The sequence below is a fragment of the Sebastes umbrosus genome, chromosome 15, assembly GCF_015220745.1.
Source record: "Sebastes umbrosus isolate fSebUmb1 chromosome 15, fSebUmb1.pri, whole genome shotgun sequence".
Lineage (NCBI taxonomy): Eukaryota > Metazoa > Chordata > Actinopteri > Perciformes > Sebastidae > Sebastes > Sebastes umbrosus.
Genome location: NC_051283.1, coordinates 20383166 through 20396611, shown reverse-complemented (window position 1 = coordinate 20396611; position 13446 = coordinate 20383166). Strand labels below are relative to the sequence as shown.

General features: G+C 39.2%; 1 protein-coding gene and 1 long non-coding RNA gene across 5 annotated transcripts in view; one reads left to right on the top strand and one right to left on the bottom strand.

Annotated features, from left to right (window-relative positions):
* The window catches only part of LOC119502743 (CUB and sushi domain-containing protein 3-like), a 407722-nt gene that overhangs the window by 287182 nt on the left and 107094 nt on the right, over positions 1 to 13446 (top strand). For all 3 annotated transcript variants that reach the window (XM_037793920.1, XM_037793919.1, XM_037793918.1), the window contains exons 13-18: positions 4981 to 5163; positions 5476 to 5802; positions 7858 to 8052; positions 10170 to 10308; positions 11776 to 11963; positions 12364 to 12552. In XM_037793920.1, the coding sequence (XP_037649848.1) occupies positions 4981 to 5163; positions 5476 to 5802; positions 7858 to 8052; positions 10170 to 10308; positions 11776 to 11963; positions 12364 to 12552 (1221 nt within the window). The remainder of the gene's footprint in view (positions 1 to 4980; positions 5164 to 5475; positions 5803 to 7857; positions 8053 to 10169; positions 10309 to 11775; positions 11964 to 12363; positions 12553 to 13446) is intronic.
* LOC119502744 lies at positions 206 to 13198 on the bottom strand. Of its 2 annotated transcripts, none has more exons than XR_005210151.1 (5): positions 12849 to 13198; positions 12201 to 12560; positions 11741 to 11943; positions 7853 to 7996; positions 206 to 311 (listed from the first exon to the last, which is right to left on the bottom strand). It is a non-coding gene; the product is annotated as an uncharacterized LOC119502744 (long non-coding RNA). The 2 variants fall into 2 exon arrangements; XR_005210152.1 differs by having other exon boundaries at positions 13001 to 13198.

The following is a 13446-nucleotide window of genomic DNA, read 5'->3' as shown; positions in this document are numbered from 1 at the left end:
ACCGGGTCATGAGACAGTCTGGGCCGGGTAGTCGAGGAGTTTTTACAGCAGACTGGAGTGATGTATTTCTGCCCCATGATGCGTCCAGATCAAAGAAAACAGCCCAATTATTAGCTGTGATCCTGAAGTCCAATTTACAGAGAGTTCCAGGTATTTGGGAGTTACACCGTCGAGTATAAAAATTTTCAATTTATGTAACAAGAGATGACAGAGATTGTGTGTTTTTAATGAGAACAGAAAAATGTATGTCTTTCTCATACTCCTCCTGTCCAATCAATCCTCAACAGCTCCTCTGTGGCCTGGTTTGGAACCTGAGTGGGGCAGAAAAATGTCAGTATTGAGAGTGTAATAAATTAGATCATTTTCATTCAACAGACCGTCCTCGCTGACGTCTACAGTGGGAACTAGTCAAATGAGCCACTCCCTTTTGGTCACAGATTCAGACAACCACAAGCTAATTAGACAGACTGAATTTCCCTTTTCTTCCTCACAATGCCAATCTGCTTAAGTGTGCACTCAATTCCTCTTCTTCTGTGGCTATTATAGCTATTTTAGATTATTATTTTATGTCGTTTAATGTGTTTAATGTAGAGCTGTCAATTGATTGAAATAGTTAATGGCGATTAATTGCAAATTAAATCTGTTCAAAATGTACCTTAAAGGGAGATTTTTGAAGTATTTGATACTCTTATCAACATGGGAGTGGGCAAATATGCTTGCTTTATACAAATGTATCTATGTATTATTGTAAATCAATTAACAACACAAAACAATGATAAATATTGTCCAGAAATCCTCACAGGTACTGCATTTAGCATAAAAAATATGCTCAAATCAAAACATGGTAAACTGAAGCCCAACAGGCAACAACAGCTGTCAGTGTGTCAGTGTGCTGACTTGACTATGACTTGCCCCAAACTGCATGTTATTATCATAAAGTGGGCATGTCTGTAAAGGGGAGACTCGTGTGTACCCATAGAACCCATTTTCATTCACATATCTTGAGGTCAGAGGTCAAGGGACCCCTTTGACCATGACAGTATTTCCTCGCCAAAAAAACGGTCCTCCAGAGTCTGACATCAGAACTGCACCTATAGCAACGGGCTGTTACACATAGCAACGGTCTGCTGTAAAGAAATAACAGGCCGTTGGACCAATCAGAATTGAGTATTCAACAAAGCCATGTAATAAGATCGCGTTAACGTTGACAGCCCTAGTTTAATGCGTCTTGCTTTTGTTATGAAGACATTGGTAAGGGATACACATGTTGAAAATGAAGCACAGCAACAGCAAGGAGTTTATAGCATGAGAAAAACATTAGACTATGCATACAACCATACATTCAGCCTTCGATTACTATTAGCAACCTAGCCGTAAAAATCAATTTCACAATGGTCACAAAAGAGTTACAGCCAATAAGCCTTTTCTCCTCCAATCTCATTATCCCCCCGACAATCTATTACCTCACTCTCCCAGATCTTTACAGGTACTGCATTTACACTCCGTTTATGTGTGTGTCTGCGTGTGTTTGCCCTGCATACATGTGTATTCCCATGGAAAATATGGTGCGAGCATGATGGAATATTGTAGGAAAGAGTGGAATAGGGCTCAATGTGCAATCACAAACCTAATATTGAAGTTGTACACACGCACACACACACACTTGAAGGAGCCTAATCCCCTTTGTGAATCTGTCAGCCTTGTTGTTACAAACACAATAGGATTATTTGTGTGTGTATGTGTGTGTGTGAGAGAGAAATGCTTGTTTGCCTTTGTGTGATGCTAAGGGAGAGACTGACTGTGGATATGTGATTGCGTGGCTCTGTGTGTGTGGTTCATGCATGTATGTGAGAGAGAGAGTAGTAGTATAGGAATGTTCCGACAGTACGCCTGTTTTCTCTCCAAAGCAATTTGTTTTCTATTCTCCTGCAAGGTGTGTGTGTGTGTTCATGCACAAGCACGTGTGTTAGGCAGGTTGTGATTGGTTGAGTCTGTGGGTCTCATAAAGACGGTGTCATGATGGAAATTAATGCAATACATCACGAGCGCGCACTCAGACACGCACGCACATACATATACTAACAGTGGAACAGACAGGCAAAAGCACACACCTTTTCTTCCCACCACGGGCCACTCCTGTAAATAATACTGAAAATAGGGGCGGAGAGCGGTGGGGATAAAGGAGAGGAAAGGCTGGGGAAATAGAGGTATATTTCCTGAAATAGCATACACCAAATTTTAAAAAGAATTATGGCGACACAGTGGCGCCGTTTATATAGAATCAGAGGAGGATCTGTGTAACCTTATGGTCCGAGTGAGTGTGAAAAAAGAGGTGTCGTGAATACTTGCAAACTCATGGGAAAGGAGGCACGCAGAAAGAGATGGATGCAAACTTGCTCGAGGCTGCGTGAACTAAGAAGTAGAAGCATTCGAGAAATTCGCCTGACGCAGCAAAGCAAGAGCCAGTCATCTTCAAGCAAGACTCTATTCAGTTTGGCAGTATATTTCTGCTCGAAATGGATGATGGGCTCTTGCAGCATGACATGGTGTTTCACAGCAGGGAGAGATGGCCATTGGGTATTTGAGGCTGCATGGCGACCACGAATATTGTAAAAGTCAGACTCCAGACACTGGATAAGCTAGCTGCCAAATATAATCACTACATGTTCAACCAATCTATAGTATCTTATCATTCTCTTTTGCAAAAAATGACAGGGGAATGATGCCAGTCAAAACTAGTAAAGTAATACATTAGCTCTCCGTGTGGCTCTAGCTCAGGGCTGCCCAAAGTGAGGCCAGCGAGCTAAAGTTGGCCCACCATGATGTTTGATTTGGCCCACCATTAGCGTTTTTGTTGTTGTTGTTGTAGTTTTTTAATTAAAAGACCCGACTTTACTGTCTTTCGGAGGCTGTAGCAGGTTGTTTTAGAGTTAAAGCTAGTTAAGATACTGATATCATATGAAATTAGAAAACCAAAGGAATCCATTGGTACCAACCATGTCATGCTAGGATGTCGGAAAGGAGAAAGTTAGGCTAAAATTTGGCAAAGAACAAATGGCATGGCCATTTTCTCAGGGGTCCGTTGACCTCTGACCTCAAGATGTGTGAATGAAAATGGGTTCTATGGGTACCCACGCGTCTCCTCTTTACAGATATGCCCACTTTATGATAATCACATGCAGTTTGGGGCTAAAACATGCAGTTTATTTGAATACAGCATACATTTGTTATTTTTGCCTATTCTAAAAATGGTGCATTTGAATATTTCTGCATACTGGGGTCTTGAGCCTAATTGTATTCAGCATTTGGGTTTTAAGGGGTTAACTATGTAAAAGCTAAAAGAAGAGCTCTAGCTGCTTCTAGTTTAGTTACAGTACAAAGAAAAGACAAATGTAAGTACTTGGTGATTGCTAATTAACTAACTGCTCCTCCGGTCGCATGCCAATTAGCAGTGTTTGAAAACACTTGTGATTAAGCTGTTTAATTGTATTTATTCTATGCTATTTACATTGCTATGCCTACCTCTTGTATGTCAGCATTTATTTCTGTACATTAGCTAAGACATCTATGAACCTAATTAGCTAGCTTATTGGGTTAGGTCCTTGTTACAGGATTAGGCCAGGAATATTCTTTATTTTTGTTATTGTCAAAAAAGACCAAAAGCAGCAATATGTTAGTCCTTCTCTCAATATGTTCTAACTTCCCCCGCCTGTCTGCCTCAAGCTCATTGGTTCCTACTGAAGATGTAAAGCTTTTGGAATGAGTCATAAATATATCTATATGAATGAAAATATATGTTTGACACTGGTCAATTTTGAGATTTTGGGCTATTTGGCTTCCATAACATGTCTTCTTTCAGACTAATGTGAAGATAACATCTAAAATACACATTTTGGTGTTTATTTTACTACTTTGTCTATTTCCGTCTGTAGATTTCTCCTAAATTCATCTAAAGTTAGCATAAGATAATGTCTCATTTTACATATTTAAACATATAATTCAGAAAACTTTTAATACAAAAAAATAATGTTGTAATGTAAGTAATCAACTGGGGAAGTTTCATGGTGATATCTATTATCTTAGTGAATTTTTTTTACCCTTTTCTCCTGTAATGTCTTGCAAAATGTGAATTTTACAATTCATATCTTTAAAGGCCGTTTTTCTCAAAATTAGGTTCATCTCATACTCTGAGTCAAAAATCTCTTCTTCAGTAGCACTTACATACACCAAACGTTCCAGTTTCATTCCTATCTATATTCTGAAGGTCTTTATAGAGGGGTTTGTTCATATATATCATTCATAGCCTGATTTATAGAATTTTTTTTTCCTAAAAACATGGTGACATTTTCTTTTTTTAATGGATGTTGACAGTATTTTCTGATTTATGGAGTGATAAAAAGAGATATCCAGAATTCTATTCTCTTTTTAAAAAGCTTTGACTCTAATATGTCAACAAAATAAAACAAGAATTTTGAATTTGGCTTTATCCAATGTTCAGATTTCTGTTCTGGAAATGTATGCAAATTAGCACATATTTCATAAGATAATGCCTCATTTGCATATTTAATTATAACATTTCAGAAAACTTGTAATACAAAAATGATCGCCTTAATGTAAGTGCTCAACTGTCATGCTGGTATATATTTGTTAATGTTTTTACCCTATTCAGGTGTCTGGTGTTTAAAAGATTACAAAATATTAGTTTCTTTAGCAAACGTTACTCAAACAAGCAAATCGTACATTTGTTTTTTTCTGCAGCGGATTAATACAGATTTGGTGCTCTTATGAGTATTAACGGCAGCAGGACATTATGCTGTATATGTGCGACTGACTCAAAATAAATAGTGCTCATGTTAATTAACAAACATGTCACCCAGTCTGACGATTGGGTCTATCGATGTGTGTTTTTATGTTTAACGGTGGAGGTCTATGGCATAGAGAAATAACACTCAGATGTTAATGTCTCCTTTGTCTTTACAGAAATAGACAAAGAGAGTTGTGGTGACCCTGGAACACCTCTCTATGGAATAAGAGAAGGGGACAGCTTCTCAAACGGAGGAATCCTCAGGTTTGAGTGCCAGTTTGGCTTCGAGCTTATTGGAGAGAAAACCATCTCCTGCCAAGACAACAATCAGTGGTCAGCAAACATCCCCATATGCATATGTGAGTATTAAAATCATGCGCAGGTTATTTTCAGGGACAAGGCTGCAGAGGGAAAAGAAAACATGGCCTGTGCTCTGCCATGATGTTGATAACATTCAGTTTGACCTGTCACCATGGTGACAGTACAGAGTTTATTATGGCCCGGAGCGGATGATGACCGATGATGCTGTGGCGATGAATATTTAACAGGAAATTTCTCTCTCTGCATCTCTTTCCCCTCGCCTTCCCTTTCTGTGCCTAAATTGTTATTTCTCCTCATTCTCTGTCACTGTCTGTCTGTTTCTTTCTGTCTGTCTTTGTTTGCTCCCGCAGTCCCCTGCATGTCCAACTTCACAGCTCCCTCAGGAACCGTCCTCTCCCCAGATTACCCAGAAGGCTATGGGAACAACATGAACTGTGTCTGGCTCATCCAGTCTGATCCGGGCTCCAGAATCCACTTGGCATTTAATGACTTTGACCTCGAGGCACCCTACGATTCCCTAACTGTGAAAGACGGCGAGACAAATGATGCCGGCGTCATCGGGAGGTTCTCTGGAGCTGAGAATCCTTCCCATCTGACGTCCAACACTAACACGCTGAGGCTGGAGTTTCAGGCTGATCACTCCATGTCAGGAAGAGGATTTAATATCACATACAGTTGTATGTCATCTTTCTATATTATTTCATTCTACTTTCCTTATTTAAAGGAGAAGTGTGTAACATTTAGAGGGATATATTGGCAGCATATCATTTTAGTAAGAATGTTTTCTTTAGTTTGTAATCACCTGAAAACACGAATTGTTGTGTTTTTGTTACCTTAGAATGAGTCGTTTAAATCTACAGACGGAGTGGGTCCTCCGCTAGATGCTGCCAGATCCTACACACTGCGACTTCAAATACAACAAATACCCATTTGATATACTGTGCTGTACAACAGGGCTAAATGTGGAAACAGTATATTGATAATATTCAACATATGTTTTCCCCGAAGTTGAAGTTTAATACACATTTATGGTCGGAAAAAGAAGAACATTAAGGGTCATATATATATTTTCTGCTGCAGCAGAATAATGCACGGGCGTCTGAGGCTAAGACATTGTTTTCTTTTGAAGCTATATGAAACAGTACTTCTCATATGACTCTATATAAATGCATTTATGCATGACTTTCAGCCTGGACCTCTAGCAGTTGTATTAAATGCGAGGTGGTTTCATTGTGAAACCTATATATATATATCCATCCATACTGGAAAATATCCCTTTTGCCTGAAATTTGTCTGCCGCAATTAAAATAACGATATAGTTCCTTATAATCTTTCTTAGTTTTCATCACTTAAAAAGAGTAAGTGCGACTTTTCTTCCCCCTCAAATATTGGATGTTTCATTTTAGATACAATGTCTTTGAATTTACTAAAAGTTAGATCAGACTGGAGGCTTCAACAACACAAAAAGTTTGTTCCTGGAAAAGACAAACATCATTGATCCAAGAGGTTTCATGTGGTCAGTGCCGCAGCTAAGAATAGAGGTGTAGGTTGCAGAACAAAGAGAAAAATAAGGCATTAAAGGAACACTTTTTGACTTTTTTGTTGTCGTACCCAGAGTCAGATGAGAAGATCATCATTTCATCATTTTTATCTCTGTGCATCCAGTACAAAGAAAGGTCCAGGATGTGTTGGCACAAAGACTAGAAGCGAGCGGAAACCGTCTAGTTCTGTCAAGAGGAAATTTGGGTGGTTTTCTAAAGTGCGTTTTTTCACAAACGCACCTTAGAAAACCACCCAAATTGCCTCTTTTTAAACATCATACATTGTGTCTTTCACCTGTGTCAAAATAGAAACCAAGACATTTAGGTGAAGTTAACATCTCAGATGTTCTGTCTTCATTGTAAAGTTGTCAGCCGTGCAGACTTTTGGAACTGATCAAAACCCAGGTGACTCTTAGATGCATTGATCACCAGTTTCTAGACAACAGGATACAACATGTACAGTAAATAAGATAGTTTTAGATTTGTTGGAAGGCATATTTGTTCATTTTTGATGGTGCTGGTGAACTGTTTGCCCCCGCTTGCTGTCTTTGAGCTAATTCAGGCTAAACACATCTCCATACCAGACAAACAGAAATGGAAATTGATATTGATCTTCTCGTCTGACTGCGGGTTTGACGGCAAACAGACAAAATGTTAAAGTGTTCTGTCCACAAGTTTCCTCACAGTGTTTATGTGATTTCAGCTCACACCGTTCTGTGTATATCTGATTTTATTTGTAATTTTTTGGGTCACTGCATTTGTCATTTTTTAAATCTCTCTATCATCTGATCACCAGATTGCTTCAACTGGCAAAACATGAGCAATGTAAGGTTTGGCTTCACAGCCTTCTAATCTGAGCCGGACCATATCCTGAAGCTCACATGAGTTTTATCAGTTACATTGCTTGGATCCAACCCGAGCTCGGTGCAAATATACTCTAGCATGAGAAATGAGCGTATTAGCAAAGATATAGAACAGACAGATTACAGGAGACATTTTCCTGGCCAGGACTGAACACCCAAAGACGTCACGTTGCAGCAATAGATCTATATGATTAGCTCTCAGAAAATGTCATCAAAAAGTAGCATGCGAGTGTCCATTAAATGAAGGCTGCATATTCTTTGATAACATTTCTCGTGTATGTGTCCGTCTCTTATCATATCTGTGTCTTCTTGTAATTTCTTACCCTAGCATTTGGACATAATGAGTGCCCAGACCCTGGCATTCCCATCAACGCTCGCCGCTTTGGAGACAGCTTCCAGCTCGGCAGCTCCATCTCCGTGGTGTGCGAGGACGGGTTCATCAAAACCCAAGGAACCGAGACCATCTCCTGTCAGTTAGAAAAAGGAAAAGTCATGTGGAGTGGGCCCATACCGAAATGCGAAGGTAAATATTGACTTCGTTGCTGATTAAACTATTAACTCGGGAACAATATGCCATCTAAGATATCATTACTACAGCGTAAAGACCCAGGAGGTGGAAATGATCTGCTGTCAGCTCAACAGAGGGGAAAGAAAAGATGCGGAGGTGCCCGGTTAACCTAAATATCCTGGGAAAGATTTATTAATACTCTGCTGCCACAAGTACAGCTACTAGCTTACAAAGACTGAGGCGAACCCTTTCTTGTCAGCTATATGTGGGAAGAGATCTAGGGAAATTACCTTTAACCCAGTTAATAACAAACATATGAATAGATATAATTATCATAATGGTATGTTATAAAAGTCACAAGAAACAGTGACCACTGCCTCGAAAAGTCAAGTGCACTCAACTTTGACTGCAGCTATTTCTTACACAATGATTATAACCATTTCACAATGTAACTCTGTAATTTATCCTCCATATACAGTCAGAGTAGTTATATTACCATTTAAACATCCAATAATTTGCCAAGGTGGCATTAACTGCGTATGTAACAATTGAAATGTAAAGTTGACCTGTTAATGTCAGATGGAACAAAAGAACTAACTAGAACGTTAGCTGTAACTCTCAAAGCAGACATAATTAACTTAACACGTTGATGGAACTGTGTGATGGCACAATGAAAGGCCATGCTCCAGGTCATTTAATGCCCCCAGATCCTTTGTAGCTAATGTGTGTCTATAACAGCTTGGGTGAAAATCCACTTACCTGTATTCAGGAGTTACAGACCAGAACAAATTAACTTCAGACACTAAGTTAAATTCTAAACAAGATCAAATTTAACAGAAGACTGGAACAGAATGGCTCCCGGCTGAAGAAACCTTGTGTTACCATTTTGTTAAAAATCTAATTTTATGTTTCTGAATGTTGATTATGAATGTGCTTCATTTTTTTTTTATGTTCCATTGATTGCTAATGTATATATTTTTTTGCATTAAATGCCATCCTTACATTATGTGGAGTCCAATTAGTGCAGTTAGCGACTGGCTTGTGAACATAGCGGAGCATTTTAGCAGCTAAAGAGACAGATATTTCCCTCAGGAGTCGGTGGAGACCAAAACAAAGCTAAAAGGAGAGTGAATATTTGACTCATCATCATGGATTCATCAGGTGGTCGGAGACGCAGCTCCAAATGAATGCTAATGTCGCTCCATGTTTGTTCGATGTATATATGGCAACGGTTTGTTAACATGTTCACCACATCTGTCAGTGTTGTGTTTACAACTTGCTGCACTGCCCCCAAGAGGGCAAAAGAGTCCATTTAATGTAGGATTGAATAAATACACTAAATCAAATGAAATCGTATTGTCTTTGGGCTGATTGCACAGTGATAAGGTCTCCCGTTGGAGTATAGCTTGTTATCAGTAACTGATGCAAATTATACCTAGTACCTACCGCTGCATGCTTGCCCTGTCTGCTCTCGTTTGCTTGGCTTTTTGTCTTTGTTTGTCAGATTGCGTGCCTCGTGGTTTTACTTGTCTTCGGGTAATGTAATGTGATTTTATGTTGTCTTGTTTTAACTGTTTGTGCTTATTGCATGCTTTACAGTGTTTTGTATTAATTACCTGCTTTCTAAAAGTCCTACTTTGGATGATGCTGCCTTACTCCTTTTTTATCCTGTTCAATTGTTCACGTTTTGCTTTCTCCTTTATTAGTTGTTTTAATGGCCAATTTTAGCATTATGACCAAGAGACAAAAGTTGAAAATTTACACTTCATTTCACATTCATTTACACTGGCACATTGAGTGATGGTGATCAATGTGCATTATCTCTTAGAATAAATAAATAAAATAATAATAATATTGTTGAATTGTGAAATCAGAGCATAACAATTCCTCATCAACCAGTTTACTGAACAAAAAGTATTCAAGAAAGCCTCCATGTCAGCTGCTAGTGAAGCCGATTCACCTGACGGATCTGTTTGGTGTCATGTCTCACTCACCATATCAACTTGAACATGGGCTTCACCTACAATGACACTAGACCCGGGTGGTCTTGATACAATTTCATCTCTCGTCTTCCCTTTGTGTCCACTATATTTCCCCTCACCTCCCTCTTTCTGTCCCCTCTCCTCCTCCAGCCCCGTGTGGAGGACACTATTCAGCCCCAAGTGGAACGATTTTGTCTCCTGGGTGGCCTGGTTACTACAAAGACTCCCTCAGCTGTGAGTGGGTGATTGAATCAGAACCTGGACGCTCCATCAAAATCACATTTGACAGGTGGGTGGCATAATTCTTTGATCGTGCATAATTATGAAGACTCTCAGAGCTCTGAACAGGCAGAGCTGTGCCGAGTCATCAGATAATCAGATATAATAACGATCTCTTAAATTTCACAGGTTGTGTAATTAATATTGAGAGTTGTATATTGATCAGGAAGGCTGGGCAGTATTTTGGTTTATATCATGTACTCTCTTAGCTGTGATAGAAACAAGACTTTAGAGGATCCTGTAAAATCATTTTTCATTGGTTTGAGTTTTCTGTTTCAACTTTATTTCATTGTAAAGTTCATTTAACAAGATTGGCTCAACAACCTGTAGGGGGCTTAAAAGACTGGACCTCTTAAACTTCTTTCCAATGCGTCGTGTTGACTCAATTACACACATGTAGAAAGAAAGTAGGACTTTGATGGATGTGATTATCTCTTGATCAATAGTAATATTAATTCAAAGCAGTGCAACGTCAATTTAGCATGTTTTAAGAACCAATTGGCCATCAAAGTGATTCAGCCCTTAAAGGTACAGTTTGGAGACATCTAGTGGTGTGGTTGCAGATTGCAACCAGCTGAGTACCCCTCCGCTCACTCCTCCCTTTCCAAGACTGCGGTAACGTGAGCCGCCGAGTGCAAAATCGTGGTAACGCTGTTCACCTCGCTCAGAGGCCATCCTTACCATAATAACACTACTTTAGGAGCAACGGAAGTCAGACGGTTGCTGGCAGTACCACGGTTTTGCACTCTACAGTAGTTTCACAAGAGCGTTGGAGAACTACGGTGGCCTTAAGGTAACGTAAAAATGAGAAAGGCTCTCTCTAGAGCCAGTGTTTGTCCGTTCTGAGCTACTGTAGAAACATGGTGGAGCAACTTGGCGGACTCTGTGAAGAGGACCTGCTCCCTGTGTAGATACGAAGGGCTCATTCTAAGCTAACGAAAACACAACGATTCTTAGTTTCAGGTTTCATTTCTCCTTATAGATCCCCACAAAATGTTACACACTGTTCCTTTTAATGATCCCGTGAACCTTCAATTAATGCACCTCAAAAAATATACTTCAACAACATCATCATCTGCATGTTGCCTTGACAATCTCTCACTTTAATGTTTGGGCGTATGCTGCAATATCCAGCATTATGTGAAGAACATAATAATAATAACTTTATTTATAGAGCACTTTTTGTACAAGAGATGTAGCTCAAAGTGTTTTCCAAAAGAAAAGAAAAAGGCAACACATTCAAACAAGGGCAGATAGGCAATAAATTAGACAATTAGAGGACAGTAGATGCTAAAATGTATTAGTGAAATTAAAAACAGAGGAAAAAATAAGAAATAAGCCTGAACCTTTTTCCCATTTTTTTGCATAACTTTAAATGTTTGAAATTAATTGTGAAAGCTTTTATCCATAAAAAGTACCACTTTAAAAAAATAAATGATTACCAGCATTGTGATATTCTGATATTGTTGTCTCACAGGTTCCAGACGGAGCTGGGTTATGACTTTCTGGAGGTCCACGATGGGCCAAACCTCTTGTCTCCTCTGGTCGGCTCCTTTAATGGTACCCAGGTTCCCCAGTTCCTGTTCAGCAGCAGCAACTTTCTCTATCTGCTGTTTACCACCGATAACAGCCGATCAAACGCTGGCTTCAAAATATTATATGAAAGTAAGTCAGAAACAAATACAGCATATTAATGCATATGCGTGTACATATGTGGACATGCATTCATTGTTACAAAGCCGACTTTAAAATATTGTCCCTACAGATCTGAATAATACACATGCACTTCATACATTAACAGCACAAACATAACAGTAGATGTGCATGATGTCAGGACACAACATTACACAAGTAGCCCATCAGACACAGATTCACAAGCTGGCCTAACATGCAGGTCATTACCTGCGAAAAACAAACCACCATGAATGCACAGCGTGGCGCTTTATGTGGAGATTCACACCATCTGTGAGTGTTAGATTATGCAGATCAGCAAAACTGCAGATCAAAGTCTAGTGTTTATGCACATGTGTAACAGTTGGACATCTAATCCTTTTTTTTTTTTTAGGCGTTACAGTGGACAGCTACTCATGCCTGGACCCTGGCATCCCCGTTAATGGTATTCGGTACGGGCAGGATTTCTCCATCGGGTCCACAGTGTCATTTGGTTGTGATTCTGGCTACAGACTCAGCCACGAGGAACCGCTAGTATGTGAGAAGAACCACTGGTGGAGCCACCCTTTACCTACATGTGATGGTAAATACCTAAAAAATAAATAGAACTATTTGTTGTAGCACTGATCAAATATTATGTTTAAACAAAAACTGATTCTTGGGAAAACATGTGATGGCCTGTTTTATTGGGTTTGAAATATTTAACTTGAAAATAAATTAATATAACACAGCCCCCCAAACTATTATATATGGATTTAAATGAGACTGCCTCTTTAGATAATGTCTGTTGATATCTCACACTAACCCGACACCCAAAATTATACCATCATCCTCAACTCTGTATCATCTATCGTCACATGTAAAACAGCCATTACCCACTCTGTTATCCTCATAACTTTATAGTCTTTTTACTTAGTTTTAGTTTTGACATAAATTATCATAAGATGACCATCTTTATACATGAAATCCAACATTTGATCTAGGTGCAGAGACAGTGTACTGTACACAGTGTGCAGTGTGGGAGCACATACTGTCATGACATGGCCCCATCTTGACTGCAGTCCTGCTAATGATAGCACACTGATATTTATGGTACAAACGAATCCTGTTCCACAATGAAACAGCCAGTTCTCAAAAATGACATTCCCTCTGACTAAATAATGCATTTTTAAGTGTTTTTTTTAAAGATGAAAGGTAAGAATTTTTTCAGAAACTTGACCCAAAACATTTTTTTTTTAGACAAAAATAGATTATCTGGTTGATCCATTAAAAAAAGACACAAAGAAGATCAGCAGTAGAGCCCAACCATCCCTATACAGGGAGCTGAGTCACATAGAACATGTTGTTCTGCGACAAAACCACTGGTTGAATCTCACACACACACACACACACTTGGGTGTACGCTGGGGCAATTTGCAGGGAAGTCTGCTGTGTCTGATAGGAGATGATTTGAGGAGAAGATTAGAGATCTGTGGGC